The sequence below is a fragment of the Callionymus lyra genome, chromosome 19 (genome assembly GCF_982586985.1).
Source record: "Callionymus lyra chromosome 19, fCalLyr1.hap1.1, whole genome shotgun sequence".
In the NCBI taxonomy this organism is placed as follows: Eukaryota; Metazoa; Chordata; class Actinopteri; order Syngnathiformes; family Callionymidae; genus Callionymus; species Callionymus lyra.
The window spans coordinates 13,151,260-13,166,596 of NC_141836.1; the positions used below are offsets into that span (position 1 = coordinate 13,151,260).

At 39.2% G+C, this 15,337-nt stretch overlaps 1 protein-coding gene across 1 annotated transcript in view; it reads left to right on the forward strand.

Annotated features, from left to right (window-relative positions):
* Nucleotides 1-1,632: 1,632 nt before the first annotated feature.
* xkr7b (XK, Kell blood group complex subunit-related family, member 7b) overlaps nucleotides 1,633-15,337 on the forward strand; it is a 47,125-nt gene continuing 33,420 nt past the window's right edge. Inside the window, exon 1 of the mRNA XM_087781148.1 lies at nucleotides 1,633-2,243. Within this exon, the coding sequence (XP_087637274.1) occupies nucleotides 1,633-2,243 (611 nt within the window). The remainder of the gene's footprint in view (nucleotides 2,244-15,337) is intronic.

Here is a 15,337-nt window from a genome sequence, read left to right on the forward strand (position 1 = left end):
CTTTCTGTATGGAGTTTGTATGATCTCCCTGTGTTGTGTTGGTTTACTCCAGGCACTCCGGTTTCCTCCCACAGTCCAATGCTGTGTCTCAAATCGCATACTTCTCTTAGTATACTAGAAGTTAGTATGCGTCAGGATAGTGTACATACTAACTAGTACGCAAATTCTCCACAGATAGTTTGTCTCAAATCAAACACTGCTGCTACACACTAACAGGAAATGACGGGACAGCTTCTTCTTCTACTACTATTTAACAATGGTTGCAACCAGCTTTTTGAACGCTATCGACACCTGCTGGCAGCACGTTTTTCAGGTTTGGAAAAATAAATAAAGAAAAAATATGAGAATCGAAATATTCGCGAGATATTTAAGCTGGTATCAGCACCGAAGACGTGTCATCCTCCTGCTGCTGAAAATACACCTGTACGTATATGAATATATATACAGTAAATATATATTTGACGTAACTTCCATTTGTAACGTCACTAAGATGGAAGCCGTTTAGGGTAGATAGTGTACATCGAACCATACTCAGTTTTGCGGGTGTTTTAGTGACAAGTTAGTGTGCATGGTGCACTACATTTCGCATACTAAGAATTGAGACGCACTTATGCACTAAAAATACCAAGTTTATGTACGCAAGTATGCGATTTGAGACACATGAGTATGCTGCCCCTAAGAAAGTGGGAGGGTCCTCCAATGATCATCTCAACTGTGCTCACCTGCCTCCAGCTGAAAACGCGGTAAAAACTTGGAACGGAACAGGAAGGGATTTAACAAAATAAGACACAATATCCGAAAAATTACGACTGGAAAGCTTTGAATGTTTTGATATTGGTTAGGTCTGGTCCTAACAAGAAGGTTGCTGGTTCGCTTCCAGGAAAAGCCAACTCGTGACCTTTCTGTATGGAGTTTGTATGTTCTCCCTATGTTGCGTGGGTTTACTCCGGGCACTCCGGTTTCCTCCCACAGTCCAAAAAAACACACAGAGGTTGATTGAGAACTTGGGGAAATTGTCCATATTTGTAAATGGTTGTGTGTCTGTGTATTCCCGGCGACAGACTTTGCGTCCTGTCCAGGGTGTCCCCTGCCTCTCGCCCAATGAAACTGGGATAAAGCGGTAGAAAATGAATGAATGAAACATTTTAACTCTGATGTGATAACGTCTCATACACCTAGAGGCGATCGACTTGCATTACCCTTTAAATCAATTTTTGGGAAACCTTCAGGTTTTTTTTAATGGGAAAACTGTTTTCACATTATTCATTTAGTTATGTTTAATAAAAAATATATTTAAAGACTAGAAGAAACATTGAAAGGTGTTTGTTTGTCCAGCGAGACAAAAAGCATCATCAACTGAAGCGTGTGCAGCAGGACTGCGGGCACAGGTGTAGAAACTAAACCACCGCGTTAAAAAAAAAGACTACATTTAATAAGAAATAAAACCAAATCATTGGTTGGTTTGAACGGCGGACACATCGCTGCGGCGTCAGCGGCGCTAAGAGCCTGTTAGTAATGACGCCTCGAGATTAATTGGCTGATGATGGGGCTAGTTATGATGTAATCTCTCCCCCCCTCCCCCTCCCGTGTCCCCACCTCTTCCTCTGTCTTTCTCTCCGTCTCCCAACCAACATGGCCGCTAAGTCGGATGGAGCAGCCGTGGCTGTGGAAGACGACAACACCCCGAGAAGCCTGTCGGAGTCGGGGCACCCCGGGAGGAGCGGCGGCGGCGGCGGCGGCACCGGCGGGAAGCCGTACTCGCTGCTGGACTGTTGCTGGATCCTGTGCGCCCTCCTGGTCTTCTTCTCCGACGGCGCCACCGACCTGTGGCTGGCCGCCGACTACTACCTGAGGAAAAACAACTGGTGGTTCGGGCTGACGCTGGTGTTCGTGGTGGTTCCGTCGGCGGTGGTGCAGGTGCTGAGCTTCCGCTGGTTTGTCTACGACTACACGGAGCTGAGCGGCGGAGGAGCGGCGGCGAGCGACGGCGGCGCGGCGGAGGCAGGCGCGGCGAGCGGCGCGGCGCCTGCGGGAGACAACGCGGCGAGCACCAAGGACAGCGACCAACGCGGCGCCAACGCGGCAGCGGCAGGAACCGGGAACGCGGCCAACGCCACCCCGGTTTACGCGTCCAACACCCCGGCCGCCGCCGGTAGGGTCGCGGGTCCTCGGAGGTGCTGCACCATATGCATGTGGGTCTTTCAGAGCGTGCTACACATCCTGCAGCTGGGACAGGTCTGGAGGTAGGACGATTTTTGGGGTGTATGTTTGGCTTTTGAGTGTGTGTTTTGTCCTCTTTGTACTATCACTCCTGCTTTATTTCATGTAACACAACTGTTTAAAACCTACTGCACAATCAATAGTCCATCATTTCTCTCAGTGACTATACAATTTGATTTATTTCCTTCCTTTACACTTAAATATTCCCAACAGAAACGACACGTTCTTGCAAACCGGGCGACAAACCGGTTTGTTTTTTCCTCCCCTCTCTCGATATATATGTCAAGGTTTTAGTTTCCATTTCTAAGTGCAACCTTTACTGCTCCTCCCTGATGATGTCATGAAATGAAGTTGTGTGTGTTCCATCATAGTCCTTAGCTTGGTCTGCTAAATTTAACTCAACGAGGATTGTTTGATCGTTGGAAAGAAAAGAGAGAGAAAAGGACTACAAACGTGCGTTTCCAACGATCCTTTTCGCAAATAAGTCTTCGCTTTGATTTGAAAGTATTGAAATATGACTCGGTGAAGCATTTAGAGAAGCTTGTGGTCGTTTTTACGAAGATGTTTTTGTTGTAAACACCTGAGAAGCGGATTTTCTTCCTCTTTCTACAGCGATATGAATTTTCTTTTACTTGTATAGAGGTTTCCCATGAGCCTTTGCCTCAACTTTATACAAACTTGTAGATCAAAGCAAACTAAATCCATGTACATTGTTGTTTGACGCTGGAAAATGCTGCGTCAAACTACGTCTTTGAGGTCACTTTTAAATTTGCCGGCACCATAAATAACTCTTAAAAGATGGAAACGCATAATAGGCATTTACAACCGAATCAACAGAAACCATTCAAACATTTCTTTTATCAAATAAAATGATTTATGTCGAATAAATACAGCATTTAACCACCTGTAATATAAGCCTTCATAGTGTTTCATGCAGTCCAGATTAAAGCTACTTGGCACCGCAAACCTACAAATACTGGAATCGTTTGGAGTCTGCAGGCAGTGACGAGTGATAAAACACATTCAAAACAAACCAGAGAAAATGTCAAACCAACAGTTGTAATAAAAACATCTCAGATAATTAAGGAAGAACGGGTCGACTTGACTCACGCAGCCATAATCTACAAAGAGTGAAAACATCACGAGAACACTTTGTAGAAAAAGAGAAAAAACCAACACAGAGAGTTGTCTACTCTTTCTATTTATTTATTTGTTTTCATTTTTAGCCGGCAGCACCTGACAGAAAAGTTTCCCAGTTGTTACATTATTGAAACTATTTTTATTCAGCCTGTTCCAGAGACGTCTCTTTGAAAGGGACTCGTTCTTGTTTGAACACGTTTCCCACACATAGAAGTCAGAGCCCAGCGCTGACGTGTTAGGGATATATTTCTGTGCGTATGATTTTTATCATTATTATCTATAATTATATCAGCAGAGGTCGTCACACTACAGTAACTGAAAAGTCATATTTTGCACTAATCATTGTGTTATTTTTGTTAGTGGTGAATGTTTTAAATATAGTTAACAACATCCAAAGTTTGATTTGCGAGGAAGTGAAAAGGAATTCTCTATTTATTAGAATTTTGGAGACTACTGCTCCAAGTAGTAGTGGATTAGTTTCAACAAAATCCTGGCCATCTTTACTTTACTCCATGTCCCTGGGCAAGACTAATCCAGTCTGTAACAGTTCTACAGAAAGACAATGTAGTGTCTCTTAAACCAAGAGTCCCAGACCTTTTTTAAGTTTAATGCTATAAAAAAGGCCAAATAAATCGTATAGTTTGTGTTTCACACATTTTCAATAGTTTACAGGTTTCTTTTTTTGAGTAAACTTGGCTGAAACGACACTATTGACGTGTCAAAAGTCACACACTTCAGAGAAAATGAACTGGATGTGAAAGAAACCGGCAGCTAATGCAGGGTTTTAGGGATCGGGGAAATGTGAGTTCTTCTACTAGAGCAGCTCAGGATTCTCGCTGCAGAGTTGATTGTTTTATTAACTGGAGGCAAGACAGCTCCTTCTTGTTTAGACACCAAAATAAACTGTTAAAATAGTCCAAACGAGATGACACAAACGCATGGGTTATAAACTCCAGATCGTGTTGTGACATTATTTTCCTAAATTAAGAGATTTTCTCTGTTGAAGCAAACAGTTTTTAATGAGTTTTTGCTGCGTTGAACTAAATTAAAGAAGCTACATAAATGATTTCTTCTTTTTGTGCGGCTCAGTAACTAATGCCCCGCGGGCCAGTACCAGTCTCTGGACCAGGGGTCGACCCCTTTCCTAAACCATACTAAACGGCCAAAATGACTTCATCATTTAATCTTTTGGGTCAGAAGTCTTGTTGACGTCCAAAGCTTCTAAATCCCAACTGTCGGCATCAGAAATCACACTAATCAACACCAAGACCTTTTTTTCAGCTTTTCCTCTCAAAACGAGCACATTCCAAAAACTTCCCGATAATTGTTCCAGCGTCTGTCACGACACCGGAGTAATGAACAACAATGAGATGCCGAGATGCTGTAGAATGAGAACGCTTCGCCGTGATTACCAGGAGATCCGCACCAGGCTTCATCGGGACTGCGGTGGGAGTGAGATTCCAATTTTAAACTTCATTAGCTGTATCCAGTTCTTGCTCGGATTTTGACTAAAAATAAAAAGTGCGAGTCACGAACGCTCCGCCTGCGACGGGCACATACAAGTATTGATGCGTGTGAAAGAAACACATTTGAAATCTTCAAGAGAAGCAATTTAGAGAAAGCTCATATCGTTTGACTCCCACTGGGAAATGGCTGCAATCATTTTTAAGGGGAATAGTTCTGGCCATAAATAAACTCCAGCTTTATTTATTAGCAAATACAGATTTAGTTTTTTATTTCCCCTCTCATACTGACCAGTTCTTGACACCGGCTGGAACTAGAAGTTGTTTAATGGCACCTCTCATGGAAGATGTTTAACGGCTCTCTGGGCATTTGTAATAATCGCAGAGTAGCGCGAGAATATTGAATAAAGAATAAATGCGGTTTTAATTATTTCAAAGACCACCAGGGGTGTTTTTTAATTTGAATAAAAATATCACAGTTTTGCTTTTTGGACATCCAGGAATATGCAGAGAAAAATGCAAGAACACAAAAGGGGTTAGGTTAATTTGTTTTTAGCATCACAGGGGTCCGGTGGCCAGTACCGGTCCACAAGCCATTTAATACCGGGTCGTAGAGATTATTAGAGGAAAAAATGTTTAATTTATGTTGTATCGATTTATTATTGTTTTATTTTATAAAATAAATATTGACTCTATAGAAAAAACTCTATATCTAGTTGTAGAGAAACCAGTTCGGGGCTCTTGCTGACTCGGCGTTTATTTATGCACTAAAAAAGTTTTTGCAGATCGCGCCTTTTTATTCTTGTTTTATTTGAAGGCCGGTGCGTGAAAATAATGCAAAAAAAGGTTGTTTAGCAAAATCTATATTTAACAACAGGAAGTATGAATCTGATTCCGATATTGCGTTTATTTTGTTGGAGGTTCATCTGTTTGTCCTTCATGAAACACATTTTCTTTCCTTTTACGACAGTTTAACTGTATAACTATGTTTTTTTTAAACAATGGCATCTTCATACCCTCAACCAAATGAACATTAATCTCCTTTGGTGCCATTTGGTTTAAAGTCTTGTCATGTTTAAAGTCTTTCTTCAGGTAATAATTATCCTCAATTTTGTCAAAGAAATGCTGTTTGGTTTGAAACTCTATCTTTTTTTTTATGTTCTAGTAATGCTCGTGGTTGACACCAATCATATCTTGGCACCAACAAGTCCAGCGTGAGTCTGTTATTTCTGCCGCCGCAGCACTACCTTGCTGGTCAGCAGCGCTCGCTTCCCACTGCGCCAGAAACTATTCATCAGCCTTTTTTTTTTACTCTCATCACATCAGTGCAGTTGTTTCACTCTCTTGCCTTCTTTTAAATACTGGTCGAGCTCATTCATTTCTTTAAGATTTATAGAGTCCCCGCCCGTTGTGCCGTGGTCAGCGAGAATCAAGCGAGTTTAAAGGCCACGTCGTCGGTGCCAGACCAGATCAATCAATCCCTGAAAGAGGCATTGAACGGGTTCCAAATGGTCAGTCAGCTCAGGTGGTCCGGTCGTTAGCCCGGGCAGTTCCGCCGGAGCTAATAATCAGCCGGAGTGGTTAACTGGCAGGCCCGACTTCCGCTCGATAGTTTGAATCATTGAGAGTTTGTCTGTGTTTCGTGTATCATAGAAGAGTTCGGTGGAAGAGATTCTCATTGAAGACGAGCGGAGGCTCCATACCATCGAGTCACTTGTCTAGAGAATGGATTAAGGAAGGCCAGCGGTCCAGCAGAAATGTACTTCCTAAAGTATAGACTCTCCAGGCTTGGACAGGAAAAGAGAGGGTTCAGTAAGAAACCAGCCTCTAGACAAATATGCATTCAAATATAAATAGAAAATATATATTTACAAGAGGAAATTATATACACCATACTCAAGTTCAAGTAGAAGAACTCACATTTCTCCGATCCTTAAAACTCTTCACTGGCTTCCAGTTTCTTTTAGGATCAACTTTAAAATTCTGGTTCTTACTTTCAGATCTATTCATGGTCAGGCTCCTCCTTACATCAGTGATCTGATCCAGCCTTACACCCCAGCTCGGGTTCTGAGGTCTGTGGATCAGAATCTACTTATGGTTCCTCGCACACGGTTCAGGACCAGAGGAGAGAAATATTTTCAGGCTGTTGCTCCTTAAGCTTTGGAACAATCTTCCTCTCTCTTTGCGCTTGATGGAGTCTACTGACTCCTTTAAGAAACATCTTAAGACGTTTCTATTTGTTCAGGCTTTTCCTTGATTTTCTGGAACTCCTGTTGTGTTATCAGTTTTATCTTGACCTTTAAAGTATATACTTTATTGAATATTGTTTTGATTGTTTAAGCGCTTTGTGACCCTGGTCTAGAAAAGTGCTATACAAATAAGAATTACTTACTTACTCAATGTGGTTATTATTGTATGGTCAAATGGACACTTCATTATATTGTTAAGATATTAAAAAAAAGATACATATTTTAGAAAAACAGGATGTTTGCTTCGATTAACATACATTCGTGCTTTGCTTGATACATGTCATAATTGTCAATTTGTTCTAATGCAGATGGAAATGTGGGTCAGCAGAAGCTGGGATGTTCAATCGTAGTTCCAGAACGGCTTCAAAAAAAGTAGAACATAACAATAGATGAAAGACCATCCAGTGGATCTACGGTGAAAGTTGGCAAACCCTTCTGTGCTTATATTATTGAGAAAAGTGGTGAATGTCTTTTTGCTCTGCGTATTCGTTCAATCCTTTGTCCCCTATTTAGCAGCGTTTGTGCTCGTGCTTGTCTCAACATCGGGCCTTTTGTTGGGAAATTAAACACCCTGCGAATTAACAAAGTATCAGGGAAGCGTCTTTGAGAGACAGCGGGGCTAATTGTACCTGCTAGAAATGTCTTCATTAGAGAAATCGCGGCTTCCGCTCTAATTATGTTTGTCGTCAGATAGTTTTTCTCCCAGTGAGCTGCAAACACAAACATGCGGAGATGCCGATATCGGTGCCTTCTCATCGTTGTAAATATATACAATATCATCCAGATAAAGTGATTTAAAAATGTATGTTGGCATTCAAAAACGGGATTAATAATTGTATTTAACGTTTAACTTCGAGACCATCATATTCAGGATTTAGGTTTTTTATGGCTCTTATACTTTCTATATATATATATATATATATATATAACTAATAAGTTAAGTAACATTTTCCATCATTGAAGTTGTCAATTGTATCTTGTCTGGCATAAACTTTTTATCTTTTTAAAACATGATAATTTTTGTTAAGGTTTTATTTTCTCGTTTTTTATTGAATTTAGCTTAATATTAAATAGTTGATTAAGTAAAATTTGCATTATTCAGGTTCTCATTTAATTCTTGTTTAAATTACTTTTTTGAAACATGATTTCTAATTTAATTTTCGTACTTTGGTATATTTATAACCAACAAACTCATCAGATATAGAAAAAAAGCAATTTAAATGGTAATTATATAATCATTTTAATGAATTAAATGTAAAAACAAAATGATGAAAATAAAACATCAATACTGATGAAAAAGAATTGGAAGAATGTGTGTATAAAATTATCCATTGACTGCTCTAATAGAAAAATCTTATTTAAAGTTTTACATTAAAGTTCTTTCATGATCATGTCTGACTTTAAAATGGAATAGAAGCACAAGATAATCGAGACACTCATTACAATGTTTTCTTCAACATGTATTTCCTCTAATGATGCATTAAAAAGTACAAACTAATCCACTTAAAGTGCCACTTCAGCAAAGTAATGTCTGCTGTTGGGATCATTAATTAGTGTTTGCGCATTAAATGTTAGGAAATATGATGAGATTGCATTTTCTCTCATCATTAACTAACTGCTTTATTAAATAAATTGTTACACGCTGGATAATTTAGTGTTTCTCTGAGAGCCATTTGTTTATTTTAGTTCCCTGAATGTTTATTCAGTTCTTTCCGCATCAGGAAAACTGTTCAGAAAGTATTCCGCTTTAGCTTTAAAACCATGTTTCACCCACAAGTGCAACAATTTACCTGCTTTTCCACAGATGTTATTCCAGCCTTGAAGTGTTGTTAACACTTTTTTATGAACACAATTTGAAGTGTGCGTGGCCAGCAGCAGGTGAAGCCAGACTTGAAACAAGTGTACTTAACAATTTAACATCCCCTGGACTGAGAAAAGTGCGGAGCCTGATGCAATATTCAATCAACTTATTGATTATGAATAAAAATCCCGCCCGGAGAAATGTTTTGATGATCCACGGCCTGCCGCTCGTAGCCGCTCTCTTGATTATCCGCCTCCGTCTCCGTGTCCGTCCGTCACACCGCGCTGAATATTCCTCTTCAGCCCTTCAGGGAGCTGTCAATCACCCGCGGACGTGTGAAGGGATCTCTTCTGCACTGCCAGCGCTCACTGTTCCTTTGTGTGTGAGCGCGACTCTCGCTTTCAGTTGTTGAGCTGCAACCGGAGTAGAGGTGTGGATGTGATGTCAAGGTGCAGGGTGTAAATCTCTGTGATGTTTCTCTTCCCTCTCTTGTGTTTGTGTGTGCATGTGTGTGTAGCTGCGACACATGTTATTGGTATGCAACCCAGGTGAAGGAATCTGCCTTTAATATCAAGAAAAGATCGGATATCATATTTGGTTTAAAGTCTTAACAATTTTACTTGCATCAAAGAGAGATTAATACAGAATCTTCTCATGTCTGATTTCAATCTGAAGCAAGAACGTACGTTTCGGTTGCATCTTTATACTCCATCTTAAGTTAAGGTAAGGTAAGGTAGAACTTTATTGATCCCTCAGGAGGTCTCCTTCGGGAAATTGTTTTATTCCAATAGCCACAGCAAATACAACAATTTCTCATAAAAAATAAATCAAAATAAAATAAGTTGATTACCCGAGGGACGAAAACAAAGTTCACAACCGAAATTACCAAATTGCAGCTGGTCTTAAATGAAGCGTACAAAAGTTTGTTTTCCTAAATAGAGTGACTCTTAAAAGAAGCCCAGCATCCATAATTGTGATTATTAATGTTGAATTGCTACCTATAAACTAGTTTCCATCAACAGATGAGTCCGACTGAACCACTTCCTCCTCTTCCTCGTGTAAAATGAACAGAGGTTTATTCAAGCGAGAAATGGATGGGCTTTTAAACTAAAGTAGAAACTATAAATATGTTGTACCTGAGTGTAAACATTGTGTAAACAATAAAAAAAAAGTATCGTTGAAACTAGTATTTTCACTCTTGCACTGTTCACCCACACACTCTTAGTTGTACAGCAACAAGTGATTAATCATGGACTCCGAGCAATATTCGGGGCTCTACTGAAAGAAAATAAAAATCAATCTCTTTTTGTTCTCTGGGGAAGTAAACAGTGAAGTCAAAACCTGACTTGGAAAAGTTGTAATAGTTTTTTTTTCTGGCTCGGCCGTATCGGCAATATTTTATGAATCCTCCAAGAAGAAACATTGAACCATAATGCTCTCTTTCCCGCCTTGCCGGAGGAAGCTAAATTAGTCAGTAGACATTGAAATGTAAAAGAAAAATATATTATTATCTCTGTCAGTAAGACTTTTCTACAGACTAGTGTTAAAAAAAAAGAAGAAACTCTTCGCCCGCCGGGTCCGATCTGCCTCACTGCTTTCTATGAGCAAATGAATGACCCAGATTCCTCTCGGGGATCAACTTGAACTGGTTTTGCAATCATATTCTGTCAACTCAACATTCCCGTGCCTGCTAATAAAACATATTATTTAGCTGGTTAAAAATACATCTGCAATCTGTCGCCTCTTATTCAAAGTAAAAAAATCGGCCTGTAAAAGTAAGTAAGTAAGTAAGTAAGTAATATTTATTTATATAGCGCTTTTCGAGACCAGGGTCACAAAGCGCTTTAACAATCAAAACAATACTCAAAACAGTACATACTTCAAAGATCAAGACAACACCGAGAACAACACAGGAGTTCGAGAAATTCAAGGAAAAGCCTGAACAAATAGAAACGTCTTAAGATGTTTCTTAAAGGAGTCAGTAGACTCTCTTTCCCGCAAGTAAATATTTTTCCCGTTTATGAAAAGTGACTTTTTAACGTATTCTGCACATTCTTCCAAATTATCGTGATCCTCATTGTTTGACTTTTTCTTTTCCTTTCACCTTTCATGTCCTCATTCTATAGCAAGCGTTTGCGAACCATGGCTTCTTCCAACCTTTATCATTGGTTGAAAGGGTTGAAATGTTCAAAACAAGCAACCAAGTTTTAATCAGCTCTTATACTACATCCTAGCTAAATAACATATGTATAATTATTTCTTATTTTTATCATCCAAGATGTTTTCTGTGATCAATTTCTAATCTTGTTCTTAGTGTCATTCCACCTTGCCTGCACTCTCCTCATCACTTTTCTAGTCTTCGTCCATTTCTCTGTTTAATTTAACCCAAATACTTGCTTAAATAAGTGTAGTTAGTTCCTCTGCTGACATTTAAATGAAACTTGACCCATTTGCGAAGAAGCAACTTTTATGGAACATTCAAACTGTTTCTTGAGTTTATCTGCCGACCCGTAGTTTATAGATACTTAAAAAAAACATCACATCCTGCCTCTTCCTTAACCTCTTCACAGCTACACACATGTTAGCAGCAGCAGTGAGAGGCCATACAAGTGAACAGCGAAAAATTGTATTGAAGCGCCATCAATTATTTTCCAGTTATTTCAAACTATTACACTTCTGATGCTGAAGTATTATCATAGTTTTATTGTTGTATTTTACGCCAGATACCTGCGTCCAATCACAGACAGACAGATGATCTGGGACAGAACGTGGACTCAGGCCTTATTGTTTTGTCATGTGTGCACTTCAGTGATGCATGTTCTTATGGTGCGGCCTGCAGGTGAACACACACACACACACACACACACACCCCCACACACACACACACACACACACACACACACACACGAATACACAATATTTCTTTCACCATCTTCTCTCATTCCCACAAACACACCCGACACGTTCTTCTGGAGTGTGTGAACTGTGTGTTCAAAGTGAAACGGGAACGCTTGTGTCGCAACGCTTTTCTCTCTCTGAACTCCTTGCTCCGATCTGTCCGTCTGAGTTTCCCTCTCAAAGATTGTGTGTTTCAAGATGTGTGGGTGTGTCAGTCCTCTAAAAAAGAGAGGTCACATCTCTACGACGGTGACCCAGAGAGCACTCGCTCGATGGGAGGATCTCCTGTAAGTGTGTTTTCTGTTACACTCACCCGAAGGTTTGCTCACATCTAACAACAAGATTTAGGTCAATGTATATTTTAAAAAAAGCCTTGCTACTACTTCATAACTCGTCTGAGGCTCAAGCTGCTGCTGCTGCTGCTGCTCTAATCCTACGATCTCTACCACTTCTGTGAGGATACGACTAATTATTTCTACTACTACTTACTCGCTCAAGTTACTGCTATGTATAACAATAGTTCAATTACTAGGATTTTTTTAGTACAAGCAAGCAAAAGGTGGAGCTCCTGCTGGAGCTTCTTTTTTTCAATCCAGACATTTACAAAGTAATTCATATAAATAAATATATATATATTTCCTGAAAATATTATTCAGATACACTTGACTTAAAGTTAATTTGCTAAAAGAGAGAAGAGCTCTTGTTCTTTCAAATGTTGATTATATTTTATTGAAAGTGTTAAATCATTAATAAAAAACTTCTCGCAAAACTTTACAGTTAAAAAACACTATACTATCAATAACAATGATTGACAGGGGTGGGGGACAAACTTTTAAAAGGCAGAAACCTTGGTCAGAACCAGACTCCTTGCACTCCTGTATTAAACTAAATGTGTGAATTACTGACTTACATTTTTCAATATTCAAATACATCCACTCTTTGCGCTGTTTATAAATCCTTCCTAAACTATCATTTCCACTTTCCACTTTCACACGCAGTTGTCTGATGGATGGATGGATGGTTGGATGGATAGATCTCCTTCGGCACTTGGAATGAATAAGTCCCTGAGTCTATTAGTGTTGCATCTGGTGAGGAGCATTCGTGCACTCCATCTGCTTCTTTGTTCACTGTGATAATAAACCTAAAAAAAACCCATATTATTTTAATAGCATGCAAATATAAAGTAGATGGGCGTAGTCAAAGTTAAAATTAACATTTATTTATTGGAACTTGCAAACGAAACCTTACATATGAAGTGCCACACCTCTCAAAACCCTGTCACTAATATTGACCTGTACAACTCCCATGATGCTTTGCCGCCCAGCCGACAAGTCACAGCTGTCGATAACTTTTGATTAAGAAATATAGAAGTAAAACTTAAATGCTGAATTTACACGACCAAACCTCATTGTAACCATGTGTTTTTTATACCGGAGCTGATGCTTCATTGAGAGTCTAATGCAAGTCGGGACAACGGGCCAATTGCAGTCCTTTGACAATAGTCTTATCCACCAGGAACATCAACTAGAAAATGCATAATAATTACTTAACTAACTATTGTGTTTCATTTAAATGATGAAGATTTCCGAAGAATCACCTCATAGCAGTTGAGAGAGTCCCGATCCAAAGCCATGATGTGGGTCTGTGAGATCCATTGACCTCAACAGTGAGATCAACATCGTGCATCAGGCAGAATAGATCGCTGCACGTATCGATCACACACAGTTAATTACAGTTGATTCAATGGCTGCTGGTTCACGGCTGCCCTGACATCGACCAGAACATTTCCTCGTTGATTCCCTTTTTCTTTTTCTTTTTTTACTTCAAAAAACTGCCCCTGTGTTCTGAATCAAGTCATGATTTATTTGAGACTATAGAAATGTAATGGCCCTGATATAGAAGATGAGAGGGGGGACATGATCTAAGACCACCAGGATTCTATGTCTCCAACATCAGGCTTTCATATCACTAACTGAGAAGGCAGCCTCAGTGGAACAGTTGGAGATCTAATTTTGCATTACAACTGTTTTATACCGCTGTTCCAGAGTCCCAGTGGCGCCAGGCTTTGATCCCAGCTCTGAATATTCTAAATCCTAAAGAAGAGACATTTAAATATAACACAGCGGAAGTCAAAGTGAAGCGTGGGGGAAAAGGGGGCATAGAGATCTACACACACATGCAGGCCGGGGCGGCAGAATCGTTTTTCACAATGAGCGCTCTCAAGATAGCTAATGGCAAAAATAGCTGTTTTTGATTTACTTTGTAGAAATACTCTCTGAAATTGAGCTCATTCCGCCCAACGGCAGGAAGAAGATTGACGGCCCCCAAGTGGAGACTTTTCCTATTCACTACTAATTAGATGGATAGATAAACTTAATTAGATATTACATAAGAATTAAGATGATTTTTAGTGTTAAAATCACAAGTTTGTTAGTGGTTGGAAGTGGGAGACCAGAGACCCGCTTTGGTAGTTTAGTATTTAAACAATAATTTAGATAATAACTCACTTTAAAACACATGTGGAAAGATATTGTAAAACTAAGGTTGGTGGAGTCGATACTTACCGTTAAAGATGGTTCTGTAAAAATAATATTAGTTTAGCCAGTGACCAAGAGTGATCAAAGATTTCACCCTCATCTGTGATCGAGTTTGACGCCCATGCTTTAAGAAAAAAGAGTTAAGAGCAACACATTCTAGCATTATAAACTATTTGAGTAAGAAATGGTCAATTTGATCCGAGACAAAGTTTTTATTTTCTCCGACAAAATTCAAGAGACATAAAATAGATTTGGCTGTCTGGAACAACTTTTTTTAAAATTGAAGGGCATATTGATTTAGCTCCAGGGACCAACTGTTTACACTTCACAATAAGCAAAACCTTTAAAAGTGAGAAAAGTATAAATTGTATTAAGGAAATCTTGGATGCCATTAAAGTTCAAGACAGTAGAGGAGATAAAAAAGGAAAATAATACGCCAAACATTTGCTCAAATGTATTATAAATAATAGTTTACATTACTTTTCTTTTTTAATTTTTTGGTTTGATAAGTTTTTTTCTGTTGTGTTCAAGTCAATAAACACAAACGTTTTATCTTATCTTACATGCTGAGTGAAGAAGCCAACAATGAAAGCTGTCACGACTTAACTTAACCTTCGAGAACCTGGAACAAAATACAAAATATTTTTATATTTTAAGATGACAAGAAAAAATGACAGAAATACAAGTTATTTGGAGCGATTAAAAGTTGAACTTATTTACTACACATTTAACTCCCTTCTCTCTCCTGAAAAGAAACACAAAAAAACAACAGCTAAAACACAAAACCCAATGTACTTTCAAAATAAAAGACTAAGAGAAATATAAATACTTACAATAACCAACAAATAAATCCAAATATTACGAGAAGGGTTGCCTTTATTTGGGAGTGATTTACTACCAAGAAGAAAACCTGTGGGCTTTAAGCTAATCCAGCTGTTAATATAGTCGGCGACGTTCATGGATGTGGTAAATGAGGACTTAAAGAGGAGAGGAGCGATAAGAGAGGATGATCAAGATAGGTATAAGAGG